The sequence below is a fragment of the Lagenorhynchus albirostris genome, chromosome 10 (assembly GCF_949774975.1).
Source record: "Lagenorhynchus albirostris chromosome 10, mLagAlb1.1, whole genome shotgun sequence".
Lineage (NCBI taxonomy): Eukaryota > Metazoa > Chordata > Mammalia > Artiodactyla > Delphinidae > Lagenorhynchus > Lagenorhynchus albirostris.
In genome coordinates, this window is record NC_083104.1 from 72033971 (window position 1) to 72055513 (window position 21543).

The window sequence follows — 21543 nt, forward strand, 5'->3', positions numbered from 1 at the left end:
ACAGATCGAATCCCCAGACTGGCCCTTCTTGGCTCAGGTCTCCCCGGCCTAGGCACTGATTCCAGTCTGGTGCGCCCCTCGGTCAGCAAGTCTTCCCCACATTAGTTAGCATGTCTCTTTGGGAAACCCTTTCCCCACAGCCTGTTCACAAATCATTTTCCTCTCCTTTTTCCATTACATGTGTGTGCCCATTGCTGGTTTTCACATCTCCAGTTTGTATCTCCCTTCCTGTGAATGGCATTTCTGTCTTCTCCTCTGACCTCCACTTGATTTTTACACAATGTTTCCCCCATTGACCCCTGGAGCATCCACCCAGTGGGCCAGGGAAAGATGCCTGCCAGGAGAATGGAACTCCCCTCCTCCATCCTCCATATCTGCAAGTGGGTTCCGGGTCCTAGCCTGCCCCCCTCACAGTCCCTCCCCACTCCCCCAGGTAGATGGCCCCCTCAGGGCAGGCCCTGCGGACACCCCTCCCTCCGGCTGGCGGATGCAGTGCCTAGCGGCCGCTCTTAAGAACGAAACCAACATGAGTGGGGGAGGGGAGCAGGCCGACATCCTGCCGGCCAACTACGTGGTCAAGGATCGCTGGAAGGTGGTGAGTGAGTGACCCAGCAGGGCAGAGGGACGGGTGGGGGAGGATGGGAGGAGAGGATCTGGAGACCTGTTAAAACAGGTGCCCTTGGCGCCCCTACCCTAAGAGGGAGGTGCCCCTAAGCTCATTTCCATATGGCTTGCAGGTCATTATTTTGCCTACACTTGTGGACAATCGCTTTCTCCCAGTGCCCTCTCTCCAACCCCGCCGTCTCTCACCCCTTTCCCCGCTAGGTCAAGTTGGTCGGGCCCAACCTGCAACAACTCCTGGTTGGATGTCAGAGCAGGAGCTGCAGAGCTCATTGAGGGGAGGAGGGCGGGGGTGGGGGAGGGGGCCGTTTCTCTGCTGGACCTTGGAGAAGGGCAATGAGTGAGCCCCTCCTCTTCCGCAGAGGACAGAAAAGCTTGGGTTCGGGGAGAGAGGACCTGAAGGCGGCTCCCACCGCATCCGCACTCCATCTTCTCTATCCATCCTCCTCCCTTCACTGCTTCCTGCGGCAGGTGCAACATGCCGAGACTCCATCTCCCAGCGTGCCTTGCTCCTCCAGCCCAGGACTTCGGGCTGCTCGGTCTGCTGGGAGTTGTAGTCCGAGCCTCTTCAGGGCTTTGCCTCTCGGATGGGAGGGCGACACATGAGGGTCGAGGCAAAGGCAGTGTAGTGTATGTTGAGCGGAACCTATGAAAAATCAATCCCTGTCCCACCGCCCCCCTTTTCTTTCCGATGCTTGAGGGCACTCTGATGTCCTGTTTTTATGGGGGCAGGATGATGTGGGGCAGAATTTGGGGTGACTATGTGAGCTTGTGGGTCTGCATAGGGTGCGTGCTCGGCTCACCAGAGGTGCGGGGTTGAGAGGAGAGTGGGGCCTGGCTGCGGGCAGGTCTCCATGGCAACAACTACCCAGTGAGCAGGTCTCCTAGTGGCCAGGGAGAGGGGCAAAGGTGGCAACGTTGTCAGAGATGTCTCTGGGACTGCAGGAGGTGAGGGATGGAGCTGGAGGAGCCCGAGAGCTGAGGGAAAGGGCTGTCTCTGTCCCAGAGGGGGACTTCCTGAGGGGGAGAGGAAGGGGACAGAAACTGGGAGAGGAGGAGCCAGGGCAGTAATCAAAGGCATGAGGGTCTGGCAAAGTGAGGCGTGTTCCTCCAAGACGCCACCCTCACCCCCTCCGGGTCCTGCTCAGGGCATAGTTTCTGGCAGATTGGAGGCAGGAGGACTTTTGCATTGAATAGGTGAGAAAAAGAGGGTATTCACGCACATAGTGAAATTGGGTTAGAAATTTCCTGTGCTTTTTGAGGGAGGGGGTGGGAGATGAGTGGGGAGAGAAGTGGCAGGGGGGGAGGGGAAAGGGGCAAGCCCTCAGTCTTTGCCAGGTGACCTCGCTTTCCCCTCCCTCCCTGGACCCTGGAGAAATAGAGAGGGTGGGGTGCCAGATGCCTGCCCTCAGCCAGTCTCCACGAGGGACAGACAGAGAGTGAGGCACAGCTCAGGAACCAAGAAAACTGCCCAGATGGGCTGTGCCAAGAGAAAATGAGGGTCCATGGCATTTGGTGGAGTATTTAAAAATAATAGCATTTTTTTCTTCTTGAGGGGTGCCCCTTAGAATCAGAACGTCAAAGTATAATAACAATAAAAACTTAGCATTCATTTTGAGCACTTACTGTGGCCGGGCGCTATGCAAAATGCCTTACATGCATTATCTCAACAACCTATGGAGTAGATACTGTTATTATCCCCGTTTCACAGTTGTGGAAACTGAGGCACAGGGATTAGCTAACTTGCCAAGTTCCCGTGACTAGTCGGTGGAACCAGGTTTGTCTGACTGCTGGGGCAACAGTCACTGAACTATGTTGCTTCCTAAGAATTAGCCCATCTGAGAATCAGGATCAGAGAACGGAGGGAGAGTTGTGACATATATTCTAGTCCAACTCTCATTTTACAGAAGGGGAAAAGCAGAAACTCACCCCAGTTCACCCAGAACTGGGCCAAGAAACCTGGTTTCCTTTTTCCTAAGTGAATGCTAGTCCTATTGTGTCATGTTTCTTGAGGTCCTTCGGCAGGGGAGAGGGTCCAGAAAAAATTTAGGAGGGGAGGAATAGGGTCTGGTGCAGGGAGGTTGAGAGAACATTCCTGTCACTGGGCTGTGGGCAGAGCTGTTTTGTGACTTTCGTGGGCCTTGGGCACTTTTGCCCTTACCGGCCCCTTCCAACATAATAAAGTACTAAAGATTGCAATTGTATGACTGCATTGCTATAATGAGGAATAAATTAATACTATATAATACAACTTTTTTGACCTAAAAGTTCATTTCCCCCTTCTGATTGTAAAAGAAATGAAAACATTTTCATGGCCTCCTAAAAGTATTATTAGGGTGCCTGCAGTACTCCCCTGCCCCCAGAGGTTCTGTAATGGGTGGGTGGGGGGTGAGGAAGGAACTAAGGAAAGAGAAACAGACTCTGTTTGGAAGTGGAGGTGGTAGAGAAATACCCTTTGGCATCCTGGGAAATTGGACAGTAGGTGTCAGAAATGTCTTGGGTGCCCCGAGCCCTCCTTACCATCTCCAGCAAGGATTTTGGAGCCTGGCAGATCTGGCCTTGAATCTCAGCACTCACACTGTTAATCACAGTATAGTCAATGGTTCCTATTATTTCAGTTAAGACTGTGGGTTCTGCATCAGATTCCCTGGGTTTAAGTGAAACCCGGCTTTGCAACTTACTAGCAGTGTGAACTGGGGCAAGGTACTTAACTCTCTGTGCCTAAGTTTTCCTTTTGTGCAAAATGACAACTCCTGTGACCTTCCTTACCTGTGTTGCTGGGAGCCTCTGGGGATGAGCTAAGATGATGTCTGTGAGTCTGGAGCACAGAAAACGAGGTGTTTCCTCCACGTTCCCACAAAGAAAACCGTAAAAGAATCTAGAAGATACTAGAATCTCCCCTGAGTTTCCCGTTCCCAGAGGAAGACATGCCATTGCTTCCCCTGAGTCTGCGTCTGTCTCCTCCTGTCCTGAAATTCTGCTAGAAGTCTGACCTTAACTTTCATCTCAAGTAGAGAGGGACCCCGGTTTATCACTGTTCTTCCTCCCTCCTCTTTCCTGGGCACAAGAACCCAGCCAGCCTTCCACTTGTCTTCCAAATCTTCCCTTCATCCTTCTCTCTTTTTCTAGAGTGTTTACAACTGTAACCTGCTGGGAACTCGCAGTCCTCAGCTCTGCCCTGCCCCCTATCTCTCACCATTCCCATGTTTCAACCACCATTAAACATTTATTGGGCATCCGCGTGCTGAATAAATGCCAAGGGGCGGGCTCAGATGCAGGAGGCTTAGAGTCAGGAGTTTACAGATGCTCAGAGCAGCCTCCATCCAATCATGAGCAAGCCCTGCTGCGGCTGGCACGTTACAAGCCAACAGGACACAAGTGAGGACTCTGGAAGAGGCCAGGCCACCCATGGGTGGGGGGCTCCCTGGGGAGGGGAGAATTGAACTGTTTAGCTTTTTTTTTTTTTCTGTTGAGGCATTTTCTTTGCACAGATGTGTTACATCCCTAGAAAAAGAATTCCGGGATTTTCCCTCCTGTGTTTTTTCATCTTGCTTCCGCACGGTTCATGATGCCAGCTGAGGTTATCAGTACAATGAAACCACACTGACGGGACGGAAGCAGATTATTCTGCCATTTTTCTAGCTCTTTGAGCTGCACATCAAATCCGGGGCTGATCACTCTACACTTGTTTAGCCTGCCTGTGAGGTTCACAATAATTTTCCCAGCTCTGTGAGCATCAGTGATTTCAAACTCGCCAGTGTAACCATGCTTCGGCATCCCAGTTAGAAACTGGACGGTGACTTTGGAGCAGCAAAGCCTAATAAGAACCTGGCATTTGCCTCACTTTTGTTGATGCTGTTGAGAGCATCAGCTGGGACCTTTGTGCGTACCATTATGACGACACGGAAAGCTGGCGGAAAGAGGTGTACATCTTTCTTAAGCCAAATGAGTCCCAACTTAGAACTCAGCACCTTCTCCCCTGTCCCCCCATCATTGCCAGCAGCACCCTCACTCTCCAAGACCCCTGGGCCCCTGACTTAATCCCACCCCGTAACTCAGCTTTGCTCATCTCCCCTGGCCAATTCCGCCTCTGTCACAGTTCTCCCCTCTGCCTTTTCTCACTGCCTGCCCAGAACATCAGAGCTCCACTGCAATGCTCCCTGGGAACACACACTCTTCAAACCTCCATCCCCACCATGTTCCCCTGGACAGGAGGCTCACCCTGGTTTGGGGCATCTGACCTGGGGCCTCGGGAGTGACGTGAGCTTCAGCAGGGGGCCTGGGCAGAGAACACCCTTTGCTGAGTACCCTCCCCCGAACACTTCCCTCTAAATGCTCTCTGCCCCTGGTGGCATCTTTCAGGAGACTGCCAACCCCAGGAAGGGCTGGCCTCCCTGGGGGAGGGACCCACCTGAAGCTGCAAGGTTCTGGAAATTAGTTTGGCTTCTGGACGGAGGCTGCTCAGTCTAGGTGGGGGATGGGGGAGCGTGATATTTATTGTCCTTAGAAGGCTCACGAGGGGCTTCCCTGGTGGCGCAGTGGTTGGGAGTTCACCTGCCGATGCAGGGGACGCGGGTTCGTGCCCCGGTCCGGGAGGATCCCACGTGCCGCGGAGCGGCTGGGCCCGTGGGCCATGGCCGCTGAGCCTGCGCGTCCGGAGCCTGTGCTCCGCGACGGGAGAGGCCGCAGCGGTGAGAGGCCCGCGTACCGCAAAAAAAAAAAAAAAAAAAGGCTCACGATGGCCCATTATCTCTTCAGAATCCTGCATCGGCTTGTCTCCTTGTCTCTGTGGAGTCTCAGGTCTCATAACTTTCCCACTGCCCACTCTGACATCTAGCCCCATGCGTGTGTGTGTGTGTGTGTGTGTGTCTGTCTGTCTGTCTGTGTCTGTGAATAGTTGTACACCCATGGACTGAGCTCTCTGTCTCCAGCACTAGGAGAGGAGGTGGGAGCACGGGTGGGTGGGGTGAAGAAGGGAGCCACGGGGTCCTCCCCTTCAAGGACAGCCCCTGCCCCCATCAGTGAAGGAAGTGACCCAGTAATGGGTGGGGTGAGGAGCTGTTCAGCCTGATCCCTGTGTCCCCTATTCCCCTTTCACCCATCTCTGTAGCTCAAAAAGATCGGGGGCGGGGGCTTTGGTGAGATCTACGAGGCCATGGACCTGCTGACCAGGGAGAACGTGGCCCTGAAGGTGGAGTCGGCCCAGCAACCCAAGCAGGTCCTCAAGATGGAGGTGGCTGTGCTCAAAAAGCTGCAAGGTGCGGGTCCAGGGCAAGGTGGGAGGGAAGAGGTGATGGAGCCAGGGGCTGAGAGGTGATGGGCGAGGGGATGTGGGAACAGAGTCCAAGAGTGATGATGGGCCTAAGGGCAGGGGGAGGTGGGAGAAGTGGCCATGGGGCCAGGGCTGGGGGAACCAGGAATCAAGAGTGCACGGGAAGCCCAGCTTAGGGCTGGGAGTGAGGAAGAAGGAGTAGGAGTTGGGAGACCCCTGTCTGTATCCCTCAGGGAAAGACCACGTGTGCAGGTTCATTGGCTGTGGCCGCAACGAGAAGTTTAACTATGTAGTGATGCAGCTCCAGGTGAGTCCCCGTGGCCCGTCCTCCCTTCACTCTCCCCCAGGAGCTCTGGTGGTGGCTCCTGGGGTGGGATGGAGACTGTGGCCCTGGGAGGAATGGGGAGTGGGCGCAAGCCTTTGGGGCGAGGCTGGGCAGAGTGTCATGGCGGTGGTGGTCGGATGGCAGCTGAGCTGGGCCTGTCCCCACCCCCACCCCCACCCCAGGGCCGGAACCTGGCTGACCTGCGACGCAGCCAGCCTCGAGGCACCTTCACGCTGAGCACCACTCTGCGGCTGGGCAAGCAGATCCTGGAGTCCATCGAGGCCATCCACTCCGTGGGCTTCCTGCACCGCGACATCAAGCCGGTGAGGGCTGCCCCCTCCTCTGAAGCACACACCCCGCCTCCTCTCCTTCCCTGGGTCCCCTGGTTTCTTCTCCAGAGCAGTGGTTGGGTGGGGACAGCCTCTTCTACCCGTCCCCTCCTCCTGCTCTCCATCCCAAGTTCCAACTCTTCCTCTCCCCTGCCTCTCAGGAGCACCCCTGCCTGCCCCTTGGGCGTGCCGGTGTCCTCCCCTCTTTTCTCTTCTCTTCCTTTTTCTCACCCCTGACCTGAATAGTCCTTGAACCTGGAAAGGTGAAGGGGTTGGGGAAGGATGGAAGGATTGAAGAAGGAAGGGCGACGAGGGGCTGGGGCTTGGTAAGAGATTCCAAGTAGCTGATTTTGTAACATCTTGGATCTTGGTGCTTGGACCCAATTTAAAGTGGTGAAAACTGAGGCCCAGAACGGTTGGTTGAATGGCCCAAGGTCACACAGCAAGAACAATGCTGGTCTCCTGATGCCTCAGAGCAGGACAGTTACTCCCAGGCCTGCTGGGACTTCCAAGGATTCGGAGCCAGGTGACCTTGGCTGGGTCACCTCTCGCTGTGTGATCTTGGAGAAGCCTGCAGTTTGCTCTCAGTTTCCTCCTATCTAAAATGAGCATAATCACACCTGCCCCTCAGATAAGGTCCGTGACCTGCTGTACATATTGATGTTTTACTCTCACGTGAGTGTATGTGGGGTGGAAGGCCCCTCACCAGAGCTGTTTCTTGGTGTCCCCTGAGGTGGGCCTGGAGCCCCAAGGTTCACAGCTACTGTCTTCCCCCAGTCAAACTTTGCCATGGGCAGGCTGCCCTCCACCTACAGAAAGTGCTACATGTTGGATTTTGGGCTGGCCCGGCAGTACACCAACACCACGGGGGACGTTCGGCCCGTGAGTACCGCCGCTCACGGGAATCCTGGCATCCTCGCCCCACCCCCTGATCTGGGGACCCTTCACCAGTTTTCCCTGCAGCTGCCTAGACAGGCCTGGCCTCGTGTTCAGTGTCACCCAGTGCTGGGTCCACACTCGGCGTGTCCCCCTCTCCCCCTTGGCCTGGGTGGATGCCACTTCCACACCCTGTGGTCTGCCTGGTCAAGGGCAGACGCAGGGGCAATGAGCAGGGTCGGGAGACGGGTTTAGGACTGGGCTTGGTGTGTCAGGTTGCTCCTGACCAGACCCACTGGGGAGTGCAGTGGCGGGGGGCGGGGGGTGATGGGGGAGGAGGCAGTCAGGGCTAAAGTAGGCAGAATTAGGCTTGGTAAGCAGGGTTGAGATGTGGCCGAGGTCAGGGGCAGTGGGTGACGTTCCTGGTGGTGTCCTCCCCTCTGCAGCCTCGGAATGTGGCCGGGTTTCGCGGGACTGTTCGCTATGCCTCGGTCAATGCTCACAAGAACCGGGTGAGTGGCAGGGCGGGACTGAGGGATGTGGGAACAGTAAGGGCAGAGATCAGGTGCAGAATATGCTGCTGAGGAAGAGAGCAGGGCAGGCAGCTGTGATGGGAGGTGGGGAGAGGAGTGCAGGGCAGGGGCTGGAAGATGCTCCTCCAGAGACCCTGATTGGAAGAGGGCTCGGCGGGCGTCTCCCCTTGACGTCACCTTCTTCCTTGTATTGGGGATCCCCTCCTCTCTGTCCCCATCACAAATCTCTGTGGATGAGAAAGCACACACGGAACTTTTGACTGTGGGATTCTGTGTGTTGGCGGGTCAGGAATGGAGCCGTGACTTCAGGGAGACCCCAGCTCTGCCCATAGGCACCCTGACTGGTGTCCCTCAGTGAAGGGTCAGCCTCCACTCCCAGGGAAGGACCTGAGAGCCATGGGTGACCCCCTCCCTGCTCCCACCCCCAGGAGATGGGCCGCCACGATGACCTGTGGTCCCTCTTCTACATGCTTGTGGAGTTTGCAGTGGGTCAGCTGCCTTGGAGGAAGATCAAGGACAAGGTGAGGGCGGTACAGCTGGGTCTGAGGGCAGGGAGGGCGTGTGGGGCAGCTGGGGCTGCATCTCCCAGTGCTCTCTTGTCTCCAGGAGCAGGTAGGGATGATCAAGGAGAAGTACGAGCACCGGATGCTGCTGAAGCACATGCCCTCCGAGTTCCACCTTTTCCTGGACCACATCGCCAGCCTCGACTATTTCACCAAGCCCGATTACCAGGTGGGAGCCTGCCTGCCTGCTCCTGCGCCCCCGACGCCTCTCTATGGGTGACTGTCTCCAGCGCCACCCATCCTGCTGAGGCCCTGCGCCCCTGCCGGCTTGGCCCTGAGCACCTTCCCCGGTCTTCCAACCACACGAAAGAAACTGTTGTGTGCTCTTGTAAACAGTAGTCACAGCTAAGATTTATCAAGAGCTCACCCTGTTCTCAGTACTTTTCCTGCATTAACTCATTTAAGCTTTAAAACAAGCCTTTGGTGATATTGCGTGTTCTTTATGTTATTATTCCAGCACTTAACAATTAATGAAGCCAAGTGCTTTCAAGGACTTTACACTGAAACTCTGCAGGAGGCCAAGTGGGATGATTATCCCCATCTCATAGATGAGGAAACTGAGGCCTGACAGCCTGGTTAGGAGCAGGGCAGGGCTCAGGCACATCTGACTCCAAGTCCAGTGCTCTTTCCAAGGCGCCATCACTACACCCCTATGGGACCCACTGATCAGAGAATGTTCTGCCCAGGATCCACTATGTGCGAGGCACGGCTACACACCGCAGGGAGCACAGATAGTGTCAGGCACACAGTGGGCTCGCAGTGAAGGGGGTCCTGCTAGCAGAGACAACCCTCTGGAGAGACCTAAGTCAGAAGTGGAAAGGTCTGTGGGGCCGCCACCTCCTGAACCCAGGGACCCAGTTGTTGGCAGAGGTCCCTTACTCGGGCAGTGGGAGGCCAAGCCCCCCAGGCCTAGCTCAGCCTCATGGGTTGCCCCAGACCACACAGCTTCGAGCACACCCTGTCCTGGGCCCTGGGCTGGCTGCTAGAAATGTAGAGGTGGCAGATAGGCCTGTGAACAATTCAAACCGCTGCTCTGTGCCCAATCGTGTGGGCGGGGTATTCAGGGAAGGCTTCAGAGTGGAGAAGACAGTGGGAAAGGCACTGCAGGCAGAGGAAGCAGCCTGTGCAGAGGCATGACCCCAGGTGGTGGGTTTGGGAAACTACTCCTGCTGCTTCTGCTGAGATGTGGAGGTGGCAGAGGAGGCTGGGGCTGGAAATCAGGGGACAGATCTCCAAGGGCTTGTGTCCAGCCAGTGGAGCTTAAGTCAAGATGATAATTTGCATGCTGATTTGCATACTTTGTGCATGTTGTCATTTAAAATCAATGTGCCCTTCTTTCAATGCCCCCTCGTGGCCCATCCCTGTCCTGGAAGGCCCCTCTCTTCCCCCTGCAATCCCAGCAACTGCCCCCTCCTCCTGGCTAGCCCCTGGGTCACCTCTCTGTCCTCCCGCCACCCCCATCCCTGCAGTTGATCATGTCAGTGTTTGAGAACAGCATGAAGGAGCGGGGCATCGCCGAGAACGAGGCCTTTGACTGGGAGAAGGCGGGCAATGATGCCCTCCTGTCCACGAGCACCTCCACCCCGCCCCAGCAGAACACCCGGCAGACGGCAGCCATGTTTGGGTGAGTCTTGGGAGGGGCGACGGGGGGCAGATGACCCCTGCCCCGAGGTGTCACCTGAGAAGCCAGTCCTCTCCTCCTCTTCCTACTTGGACACACCTGGCTGTCTCTTCTGTTCTTGGTGCTCAGAAGCAGGGTTCTTGAATCCCAGGGAGCTCTGCCACATCTCTCCCTTCAATCTGGAGATGGAGGGGGCATCCGTATTTGGAGTTCTTGACCTTACTGGGGAGCAGGGAGCCCTGAGTGAGATTCCCCCAGTGCCACAGTCTGTCTGTTTCTTGGTGGTCACACGCATCCATTCAGGGAACAGGTCTTGAGCCCTGGCACCAGGCCCTGTGGGGGCTCCGAGAAGAGGTGTGCAGCCCCTGCCCTCCAAGCACTCTTAGTTGAGTCTGGGATGTTTGTAATCGATGGGTCAGCGATTTCAGATCTAACTGAAAAGCACAAAGATAGAGTGGCCCAGGGAGGGGCCCGAGTGAGAAGGGCTCCCCACCCAGCCCTAGGGGTGAGCCAGGGGACACTGCAGAGACTCCACAGGACTTGCCAGCACGTGAGGTGCCGGGTCTGTAAAGATATTGGTCCAGGAACTCCAAAGTGATTCTTTCTTTAGACCCATTTCCTAGTCTCAAGGAAGCCAGCCAGTGAAATGTAGTGGGGAGCTGGCAGGGCCGGAGAGCATCGAGATCTCCTAAATAAACCGAGCCAGGTGGGGCCGTAATTGCCCTCCAGCCCTCTGACCACCTGAGCCACCTGACAGTGGTCTGGTCCCAGAGGGTTTGCAAGCCAGGGATGGAGATGGGCCTACGGACGCCCCGACCCTGCCAGACCTTGCCTGTGCCCACTCTCATGGGTGGCGGGTGGTCTCCAGGGCCTGTGCTAGAGGAGAGGGCACCCCTGCCAGCCTTGCCCACGGCCCCCTCCTGGCCTCCACAGGGTGGTCAACGTGACGCCGGTGCCCGGCGACCTGCTCCGGGAAAACACTGAGGATGTGCTGCAGGGCGAACACCTGAGTGACCAGGAGAACGCACCTCCGATCCTGCCGGGGCGGCCCCCCGAGGGGCCGGGCTCCAGCCCCCACCTCGCCCCCCACCCCGGGGGTCCTGAGGCTGAAGTCTGGGAGGAGACAGATGTCAACCGGAACAAACTCCGGATCAACATTGGCAAAGTAACTGCAGCTGCGGAGGGGGACGCGGGTGGCCTTCCCCCTCCCACCTTGCTCCCCACCCGTGGGCCCCTCTCCCCAGCCGCCTGCCTGCTCGCCCTGCCTCCCTGGCCCGGCCCCATCCCAGGATCACCGGCATCCCAGTGCTCGGACCTCCCTCTCTCTCCTTCACCCCAGAAAACCACCTGCCCACAGCTGCCCTGTCAGCCCCACTCATGGAGCTCCCCTGCCCTGCAGACCCCCTGTGTGGTGGAGGAGGAGCAGAGCCGAGTTGCGGGGCTCCCCGGCTCCCCGGTGCGTGTCCCCCCAGACTCACCGACAACCCCAGTCCGTTCTCTGCACTACCGGAGGGTCAACAGCCCTGAGTCGGAGAGGCTGTCCACGGCGGATGGGCGGGTGGAACTGCATGAGAGGAGGTGGGTCTGGAGCCAGGGGGATGGTCAGGGGCCCCTGGTCCCCTCCACCTTCACACGCCTGGTCTGGAGGAAAGTTCAGATCCCAGGCAGAGGTGGGGGGACCTTGGAAGCGTTAAGAGGGTTCTACTTGGGCCTGGGGTCAGACTCAGTTAGAGTCAGTGACCAGCCTGGAGAGGGGGTGGGGGATGCAGAGGGCCCGGCTCAGACCACGGAGGGGCGTGGGGCTGGAGGAAGGTGTAGGAGGAGGTGAGAGCTGAGATGTAGGTGGGCGTGCTTCCAGAACCTCTTTCCCTGGGGACTAATCACAGATGCCTCAGAGCAGCTGGGGCCTTCTCCAGGCCCCTCCCCCTTCAGCTCTGGGGGAGGGGCCTGGAGAAGGGTTCGGGAGCGCCTGAGGAGAAGACAGACCAAGTTTTGGGGGGTCAGGCCTCGGGGATCTGAATGTCAAGGAGGGACCTGGTTGGTGGGTGGCAGTGTTGGAGAGTTTAGACTTAAGGTGAGCCTTTAGGATGGGGGATGAGAGGGTGGCTGGTTGACCTTGGGTGGCTGATGGCTGCTAGGGACCAGGGTCCCATCCTCACCTTAGATCTGATGGGTGGGACAACCTCGGGTGGGAGACATGACCCCACCTCCCCTGGCTCCGGGTGGGGCTTCACCTCACAGCAAGGCGGAGGCCTTCTCTGCACCAGGAAAGACGTCTCTTCCCGGGGTCCAGCCCTGGGGTAGGAGGTCCCTGTCTCCTCATGCCCCACTTCAGCCAGGAACCCCCCTCTGGACTCTGCCCCGAACTGCACGCCCCCGCTGGGATGGGCACAGTGCCCCTCTGGGGTGTGGAGACGCCCGAGTCAGGGCAGCCCTGTGCCAATCCCTGTGGCGACCCCAGGACAAAGAGACACAGGCCCTGTCCGGAGGGAGCCGACAGCCCTCACACACACACTCACATCCACACACACCCCCACGCTCACACACACACACACGCACACTCTCACACTCACGTCCACACACTCACCTTCACACGTCCACCGCACTCACACTCACACGCATACTCTCACACTCACACACACTCATTTTCACACGCCCACCACACTCACACACTCATACACACACACCCTCACCACACTCACACTCTCACAGGTTGAACTACCTGGGCCAGAAGACCACATTTTCATCCATCGTCGCCCAGAGGGTTCAGGAAACAGGGAGGAGTCAGGAGGGGCAGTTTGGAAGGGATACAAGTGGAGAAGGGAGGTGGGAAATGCCCTGAGCAAAGACAGTCCTGAAGAGCACATTGGTTTGGTTCAGACTGAACCCTTGTTTCAGGGATGCTGGGGAGAGGAGAGGGCTGAGGAGAGATTTTCTGGAAGGTTCAGGATCTCAGGCAGGGCAAAAGCGTTTGGGGTGCTCTGGGGCACTTGGGAGCAGGAGAACCTATGAAGCTGGTGAGATCAGGGTGTCCCACCTCCCTGCTTTCTTCAGTTCCCGCTCCCCCCACAATCTTCGGCCCCTCTCTTCCTCTGGCTTCCTTTCTCCTTCACATCTATTTAGACAAACCATGCTCTTGGGAAAGGAAGTGACATTAGCCACTTACATGGGAGTATGAATGTAAGACCTGGGTGACCTCCCTCCGGGGGTTTTATTTTAAGCCGTATGAACAAATTGATAAAAATGTTGTGCAGATTGGAGTTGGCAGGTCCCACATAGGCTGGGGTACGATGTTGAGAAAGCCCCACAGGAGGCTTTGATCTTTCACCCTTCCCCTCACAGGCTCGATGCAAGGGGGAGGATGGCAGTCTGCCCCCTGTCCACAGCCTGAGTGTGAGTGAGGCCTCTGTGGTTCTCAGGGGGGCACCCTGGCATCTGGGAGAGGACAATTCTTCCTTGTATAGCATCCTACAACCAGGAATACCCTCACCTTGGGGCTGGTACTCCCCAGTTGAGAACCTCTGCAAGTAACGTGAGATTCACAGCACAGGTTAAGATAACGATGGAAGAGATGTCCCCAGGTAGGATCCGGGTCCCAGAAGCAAAGGTCAGAAGGGATCCAGCCCCTGCCTGGCAGAACTCGCAGTCTCCTGGGGTGGCAGATTCGTAAACATACACATGCTCCTCTCTGTGATGAGAGGGGACACAGGCAGCGCTGGAAAGGCAAATTAACCCCCATCAATGCAGGAGGGAACAGCTCCCTGCAGGAGGTGACATCGAGCTGGGGTGGACGGCAAAGCGTGGGAGGACAGGCTGTGTGTGGGGAGTGGCATTCGTAAAGGCACAGAGGTGTGAGCAATTTGTGGAAAAGCAAATGAATTTGAGATGGGTCTGGCTAGGGGAAGGGGGAAATGGGGCCTTTGGCTGGCCGTCAGGGGCCTTGAATGCCAAACTAAGGCATGCGGACTTTGTCCTGGGCTGGGAGTCACTGGAGTTTGCTGGAGGTGGTGAAACCAGCCAGGTAGGCTTGAAGGGTGGTGGTAAAAGAGGCTAGAAAACCATCAGCTCGAGGGCTAGGTGGGTGTGTTTGCCCTGGGTGCAGCGGGAGAGAGCCTGCGTTGGGTGGGAGCCCTAGCTGGGCAAACATCAAATTGCCTTTAGGAAAGTCAGAAGATCCAGGTTCCTGGGCGTGGTTTGGAGGACAGTGTTCCTTGGGCACAGGAACCAGGTTTTACTTTTCGCCCGTTTAGATTCCTGGAACACAGTAGGCATTCAAAAATGCGTGTTGGGGCTTCCCTGGTGGTGCAGTGGTTGAGAGTCCGCCTGCCGATGCATGGGACGCGGGTTTGTGCCCGGTCCGGGAATATCCCACATGCCGCGGAGCAGCTAGGCCCGTGAGCCATGGCCGCTGAGCCTGCGCATCCAGAGACTGTGCTTCACAACGGGAGAGGCCACGACAGTGAGAGGCCCGCGTACCGCAAAAAAAAAAAAAAAAGAAAAGAAAAAAAATTGTGTGTTGAATGAATGACTAAATGAATGAATGAGATCTTTGCAGGGACTGAGGTTGGAGGGTGGCAACCCAGGACGTGGCTGAGCCTGGCCCAGGGTGGGAGAAGTGCAGTGGTCAGGGGGTCTCAGGCATCAGCTTCCACCTTGCCACCTCCTTGGGGTCCTTGGGGGTCCAGAGAGGCTGGGCACTGAGCCCCACGTTGGGTGGCTTTGCAGGTCACGAATGGATCTGCCCGGCTCACCCTCGCGCCAGGCCTGTTCCTCGCAGCCGGCCCAGATGCTGTCAGTGGACACGGGCCACGCCGACCGGCAGGCTAGCGGCCGCATGGACGTGTCAGCCTCCGTGGAACAGGAGGCCCTGAGCAATGCCTTCCGCTCGGTGCCGCTGGCCGAGGAGGAGGACTTCGACAGCAAGGAGTGGGTCATCATTGACAAGGAGACAGAGCTGAAGGACTTCCCCCCGGGGGCGGAGCCTAGTACGTCGGGTACCACGGACGAGGAGCCCGAGGAGCTGCGGCCGCTGCCCGAGGAGGGCGAGGAGCGTCGGCGGCCAGGGCCGGAGCCCGCCGTCCGGCCCCGGGGACGCAGCATGCACATACTGGCCGAGGAGGACCTGCGGCTGATGCCGGCTCAGCCCCTGCCACCCCAGCTGAACCAGGCCGATGGCCGGTCAGAGACATCACAGCCCCCCACGCCCGGCAGCCCTTCCCACTCGCCCCTGCACTCCGGACCCCGCCCTCGACGGAGAGAGTCGGATCCCACGGGCCCTCAGAGACAGGTAAGGTTGGGCTTGCACCCCACTCCCCACGCCCGACGCCCGCAGTCCTGGCACGTAGCCGGGAGTGCTCCTGTGTGCTCCCTGGGGGCTGCCGACTAGCACCAAACTGTTGCAGCTCTGATAAAGGGAGACAGGCTTAAGGGTCTGAAACCAAGCTTATGGGGGCAGCAAGGCTTCCCAGAGGAAGTACCTCCCGGGTCTGAGTTGAGTCTTGCATTCTGGGCGGTGTCAGCCAGGTGACATAGCAGGAGAAGGACCTCCCAGGCCAAGGCGACAGGGTGTGCAAAGCCCCAGAGGGGGCCATCAGAAAGCACTGCTCTGCTTGCACTTCGCAGCACATGAGGCTGCGAGGTGGGTCCTGGTGCCCTGTCTGGGAGGGCCTTGGGGTTGGGGCTGGATGCTGAAGGCTTGGTGAGCCACCGCAGGCTTTTAAACGGGGGTGCGACATGATGACACGGGTACTTTTGAAGGATCCCTCTGGCTGCTGTGTGGAAAATGGATTGAAGGGGCACAAAACTCTCAGCAGGAAGGCCACATGGCAGGCGCCAGCGGGAGAGTGTCCTAGTGACTTGGACCAGGGTGGGGACTTCGGATTTGGGGCAAGGTGGATGCAGCCGAGAGGTGTTGGGTGAGGACTGAGGGAGCTGTGACGGAGCAGAGGGGCTCTCCACTGACGCCCAGTGTTCCGGGTGGGTGGCGGTGCCGTCACTGAGTGGCTTTAAAAGGAGTAGCACCTCAGCTTTGGAAGCAATGACCTCGTGGTACCTGTGGGATGTCCACTGTGGAGGCATCAGTTCTCAGCAGAGAGATCTCGCCAGGAGATACGGACTGGGGGGTCTTGTAGTCCACAGGAGTGGATGATGTCACCCAAGAGGACACCCGAGATGGTGGGGAGAGCCAAGGGTGAAGGCAGAGCTGGGAGGGGGGAGGAGAAAGGAAAGGGAGCCCTTGAGAACGAGTGAGCTGAAGGGGTCAGAGCGTGGAACACCTGGGGAGAGGGCTCCTGGAAGTCAGCGAAGGAGCTGCTGAAAGAGGGTGAGGCCAGCAGGGGATGTCCTGTGGTCAGGGCAGGCTCCATGCGGGGGGTGAGCCCTGAGGACCAGGACGCTCAGACAGTGATGGGGAGAAAAGGAGCCTGGGCAGCAGGGACCCTAAAGTGGGCACAGGGGCGGGCATGCTGGGGGCCCTGGGTGGACCCGGTCAGACTGCCATGGCACCTTCTCGTGTGGGAGGACTGCGGGACAAGGCAGGACGGGCAGGGAGGGGCCGGATGGTGGTTGCATCATAAATGCCAGGGGGAGGGTCTGCAGCACGTCTCATGGTATTTTCTTCTGGCAAACATGGGGTGTCAGAATAGGCAGCAGGCCACTGGCCTGGCCTGGCTTCTCTGTGTGGGGTAGAGGCTGACCTCTGATCCAGGAATATGGCTCCAGCACTCACCCTGGGTGTTGAATGGGGTCTGTGCTCCCTCAGAGGACTGGGGAGAGCAAGGAGGTGATGCTAGAGGGCTCAGGGGCTGTGCCGCGTTCCACTGGACTGTCCCACGTCGGGGGCATGCACGCAGAAGGCTCTGGGAGATGCCAGGTGCAGGGCTGGGGCCAGTTCTGCTGTGTGCTCAGAATTGGGAGGTCTGGCCGGGAGATCGCAGGTGCTCTGGAGAAGGCAGCTCCGAGTAGGGCTGTCTTTACGCCCTATCCCTGTGTGTAGAAGAGACAACCTCTGACCCAAGATCCTGAGGAGTGTTCATCCTGGCCTTGCCCTGGACACTGGAAAATTGGGGGCTCAAAAAGTGGGGACCATGAGCTTCCACCCAGAGGGGTCCTAGCCAGCCTGAGTTGGAGGCTCAGCTGTGGCAGGATGTGGGCAGCACGGCTGTGTTGCTGACCTGGACACTGTGCGCACCAGAACCAGCACTGGGAAGCAGGAGAGGGAGCAAGAGCTGTTTGGGCTCCCTTGCTCCCCTCTCATTCATTCATGCACTCATTCATCACCTAGTCATTCCCTATTACTGCGTAACTACACTGTGCCGGGGACCGGAGGCATCAGAGATCAGACACACAATAGGTCGTGCTCTTGGGACGTGCAGAGTGGAGGAAAGGAGACAGGCGGTGGTGGTGTGGGGTGGAGAGAAAGCCCAGAATTAAAATCAGGAGGCCGAGTTCTGGACCTGGGCTCTTCCAGTCCCTTCCTGGTGACTGTAGGCCAACTGGGTCTCAGACTTGGGGTGCTGAGCTATCTGGGAGGTGTTTCTCACCTTCAGATGCACCCCCCTTGTCCTAGGAGTCAGCCTCCTACTGGGGAATTCCAGCCAAGGGGGTGAGGAGAGATTTGGGGGAGCAGACTCAGGCCTTTCGTACAGTCAGTCTTGGGCTCAGGTCCTCCTCGTGACAAGGGTGGGCATTGCCTGTCTCAGTGAGCGATGAGCTGATGAGTCGTGTGAGCCTGGAGGGGATGTTAGGCGTGTGCGGGCCTTGGTTTCCCCACAGCGTACAGCATTCTATGGCTGCGTGTGTGCCATAGAATGTCGGTGTCAGCTTACCCAAGAGCGTGCAGCGGTGTGTGGGCGTGTCCATGTATGTACACACGCGTGTGGGTGCACATGTCAGAGTGTCTGTGTAGAGCGCGTAGTGGGTCTGCGAGTGTGTGGAGATCCATGGAAGGCTAGAATGTCACAGCTGGCAGGGTAATCATCACAGTGATAGTTCTAATGAGGATATAATAGCTGGCACTGCTCCCGAAATTCCATATTCTACATGCGTATTCCTCACAACAATACCGTGCAGAGGCCATCCCCATTTACAAGGTAAGGAAACTGAGGCTCAGAGTAGCTAAGTCTTTAGCGCAGGGTCACCAGCGGCTAAGTGGTAGAAGCAGAATTTGAATCCAGGCAGCTGGCTCCAGGGCTGTCCCCGGAGCCACACAGTCTGAGGCCTGTGTGTTTAAGAGAGGAGCAAACACAGGCCAGAGAGAGCAGATGACTTGTGCGGGATCAGGAAGAGCCTTTGTGTGTATATGTGTGTTGCATGCACACATGTGTGTGCGCCTGCTGGCTGGACTGTGGCAGCAGGTGTGCCTGTGGGCGTGTCATTGCGTGTGGTGCAGCCTCTGTGTGTGTCTGGGTTTGAGCACATGGGGCAGGACATGTCTTGGAGTATTTCAGTACAGCAGGGTGAAGCTGACCCCTTCCTTCGCCAAGGGCAGGGGAAGAGGGAGGAATGGACGGGCACATTTTTTCCTTCTTTTGGTCTGGAAAGAGTCCTGAGCCCAGCCTGGGTGGGGGATCCAAAGCTGGCTGCACCCTGGAATCACAGTTTGTGGAACTCCCCCCATCCTGTAATGTAACTAGATTAAGCGGCTCAGGGCAGGCAGGAAGTCTCTATAGGGACCCCACCCTGCCGCCTTTCTGCAAGGAAGCCCCTCCTAGTCCCAGCTCCGGCGGCTTGGTGTCTGACGTGTGAACTTCCTCCTAACAGCTCCTAAGATAGGAGCACCTGCAACTCTGTCACCTGCCCCCGTGGGGAGCAGGGACGAGGATAACGTGGAACCAGGCAGTTTTAGAGCATCTATTGTTCTTTGGTGTGCCTAGCATGGTACTTTAATTTTTTTCTTCCACACACCTCGTTTTCTTCTCTCGGGAATTTACGGTGCAAATTAGAAGCGACCGGGAAAGCCAGAGCAGAGGAGAGAGCAGCGGACAGAGTGTGTGATTTGGGGGAGGGATGTTTACCCTCCTTCGCGGTTGTCTCTGGCTGATAACCCAGGGGGTCAGCATTCCCTGAGTACATGGACATTTGTTTGGCAGCCCCTAGAGCATTTCCCTGCCACGTGTGCGAGGGGCTGGGGGACAAAGATGAATCGGAGCTCACAGTCAAGGGGGTGGGGTGGGGATGCAAAGGTGGAGACACGATGTTTACAGTCAAGGGACATAGGGAGATAACAGAGAACTTTCCTCTGCTAGGAACAGGGAGCCAGCCTGCCTGGGAAGCCGGGGTGGCCTCAGAGACATGACACTTCAGTGGGGCGCTGAGGACAGGGAGGTGGCCACAAGAAGTACCTGGCCTGAAAGGGCAGGAGCAGGCTGGGATTAAATCCCTCTGGCAGCTGACCAAACTCTGGCTGAGATGCTGAACTTGAGCCACCCACATGTGCTGCTAGAGGGACTGTGGGCAACTGTGGGTACCTCTGGCCCTCAGTATCCCCAGGTGGGCCTTGGACCCCTAACCCTTAGTGCAGACAGGACCGGTTCAGAAGGATCCTAGACTTGACCACAAAGAAGCTGGAAGGGGAAGCAGAGTGAGGGCAAAGACAATCCTACAGAATGTTCTGTCTCCTCGCCTTTCTGCTGGAGGTTCCATGCCGGGTCCCTGGACCCCCATTCAATGGCCTCAGGGGCCCCCTCCTCCTCAGCCCTCTAGCAGCTGGCCCAGCCAGTCCTCACTGGTCCCGCCTAACGATATGTAAACTGGCCTCAGTCCCAGGAAGAGCTAGGGGTCAGGATGGGAAACATCTGATGACAGCCAAGTCACCATTTCCATCCCCATAAGCCTGGGACACTGAGCCCCACTTTCCCTTTTCCCTTTGAGGGCACGAGGGCAGCAGGGCACAGGCGTGATTCTTCCCAACGGTGGCCCAGTGAGGCGGCCACACCCTGCCATGTGGCTCGACCTTGCAGAGGACAGGGAAAAAGCCACCTTGGAGAAATGATTTCAATCGACTCCTCCACCCTCCAGTCCTCTATCCCTTTCTTCATTCTCAAGAGTGATTTAAAGGGTAATAGAACAGTTCACATGACACGGCATTTACACCATGGCCAGCACTGTTCTAAGGGCTTTGCATATTATAACATCTGATCCTTATAAAGGTCCTATGATGTGGGAACCATAGTCACCCCCATTTTACAGATGAGGAAACTGAGGCATGAAGAAGTAAAGTAACTTGCTTGAGGTCACCCAGGTAGTAAGTGGTGTAGCTGGGATTCAAACATAAGTAGTCGGACCTCAGAGTCCTACCCTCTGCTACGTTGTCACTGAGACCCTGGCTGCCCCTGTCATGGGGGCAGGAGTGCCACCTCAGAGGGCATGTAGCTGGTGTTCTCTAGACCTCATGAAGGGCATGGAGTCCAGCCGGGAAGACAGATGGTGCACAGATGCTAATACATTTTAGAGCGGCCTTCCTGGGGGGCAGGATTTCCCCAGCCCAGAGGGAACCCCGAGCTATGTAGAGCTAAGCCAGGAAGGCATCCTGGAGAAAGTGAGTGACCAAGGTCTCTGCAAGGAGACCATGGTGTGAGGAGGAGGCCGGGAAAGGGCACTGGAGGCCGGAGCCTAGATTGTGAGGCAGGAAAGTACTACAGTCTGCACCCCTCTGCACCCTGCCGGACCCTGCCGACCTGCCCGGGACGCCGGTGCCGCAGGGGCTGTCAGCGGTGGGGTGGCCCCCCGAGACGGAGCTGTCGAGTCTGTGCCTGACGCCTCTTTTCCCTCCACTCTCTTGGTCTCTTTCAGTTGGAGGAGGACAGACTCTCGGGGCACTCCCTCCCGCGGTACAGCCCCCTGCGACGACTGGCGTCCTCCGTTTTCTCCTCCTCCACGCTGGAGACCGAGCATTACCCTCACCCTGGCGGCGGCGGCTCCTCCGGTTCCCTCATTCAGCGCAGCCGCTCGGCGGAGAGCAGCCCCGTGCGGGCGCCCCACCGGCGCCACGCGCCCCTGGCCGCCGGCAACCACAGACTCGTGCCCTCGGTGCTCCGCATCTCGCGGTCACAGCTGCAGCAGGTGTGGGCCCGCTTCACGCACAAGACCTAGGCTGGGCCCCCCCCCTCCTGGAGGGGGCAGGTGGGGGGGGTGGGGAGCAGGCAGAGACCGTGGTTCCTTCCCAGGACGCAATAATCACACACTCATACACCCTGTCCCTCCCCATCATGCAATACAGCCCCCTATAACGTTGGCCCAAGGTACTGTAACGCCCCGCCCCTCACCCCCCATCGTCTCCCTTTGCTTGGCGCCAGCCAAATGGTGCAGGGAGGGATGGGGCTGTTGGTGCAGCTTCTGGGACAGGACAGGGGCCCTGGGCTGGAGCCACCAGTGAGTCCAGAGTCCAGTGGAAACCAGGGTGTC

At 57.7% G+C, this 21543-nt stretch overlaps 1 protein-coding gene and 1 pseudogene across 1 annotated transcript in view; one reads left to right on the forward strand and one right to left on the reverse strand.

Annotated features, from left to right (window-relative positions):
* Window positions 1-487: 487 nt before the first annotated feature.
* The window catches only part of TTBK1 (tau tubulin kinase 1), a 35788-nt gene continuing 14732 nt past the window's right edge, over window positions 488-21543 (forward strand). Inside the window, exons 1-12 of the mRNA XM_060164194.1 lie at window positions 488-595; window positions 5732-5879; window positions 6127-6200; window positions 6401-6541; window positions 7325-7429; window positions 7870-7935; window positions 8385-8477; window positions 8563-8688; window positions 9989-10143; window positions 11074-11305; window positions 11540-11718; window positions 14866-15427. Coding sequence (XP_060020177.1) covers window positions 488-595; window positions 5732-5879; window positions 6127-6200; window positions 6401-6541; window positions 7325-7429; window positions 7870-7935; window positions 8385-8477; window positions 8563-8688; window positions 9989-10143; window positions 11074-11305; window positions 11540-11718; window positions 14866-15427 — 1989 coding nt within the window. The remainder of the gene's footprint in view (window positions 596-5731; window positions 5880-6126; window positions 6201-6400; window positions 6542-7324; window positions 7430-7869; window positions 7936-8384; window positions 8478-8562; window positions 8689-9988; window positions 10144-11073; window positions 11306-11539; window positions 11719-14865; window positions 15428-21543) is intronic.
* Window positions 4126-4514, reverse strand: LOC132528156 (small ribosomal subunit protein uS8-like; annotated as a pseudogene).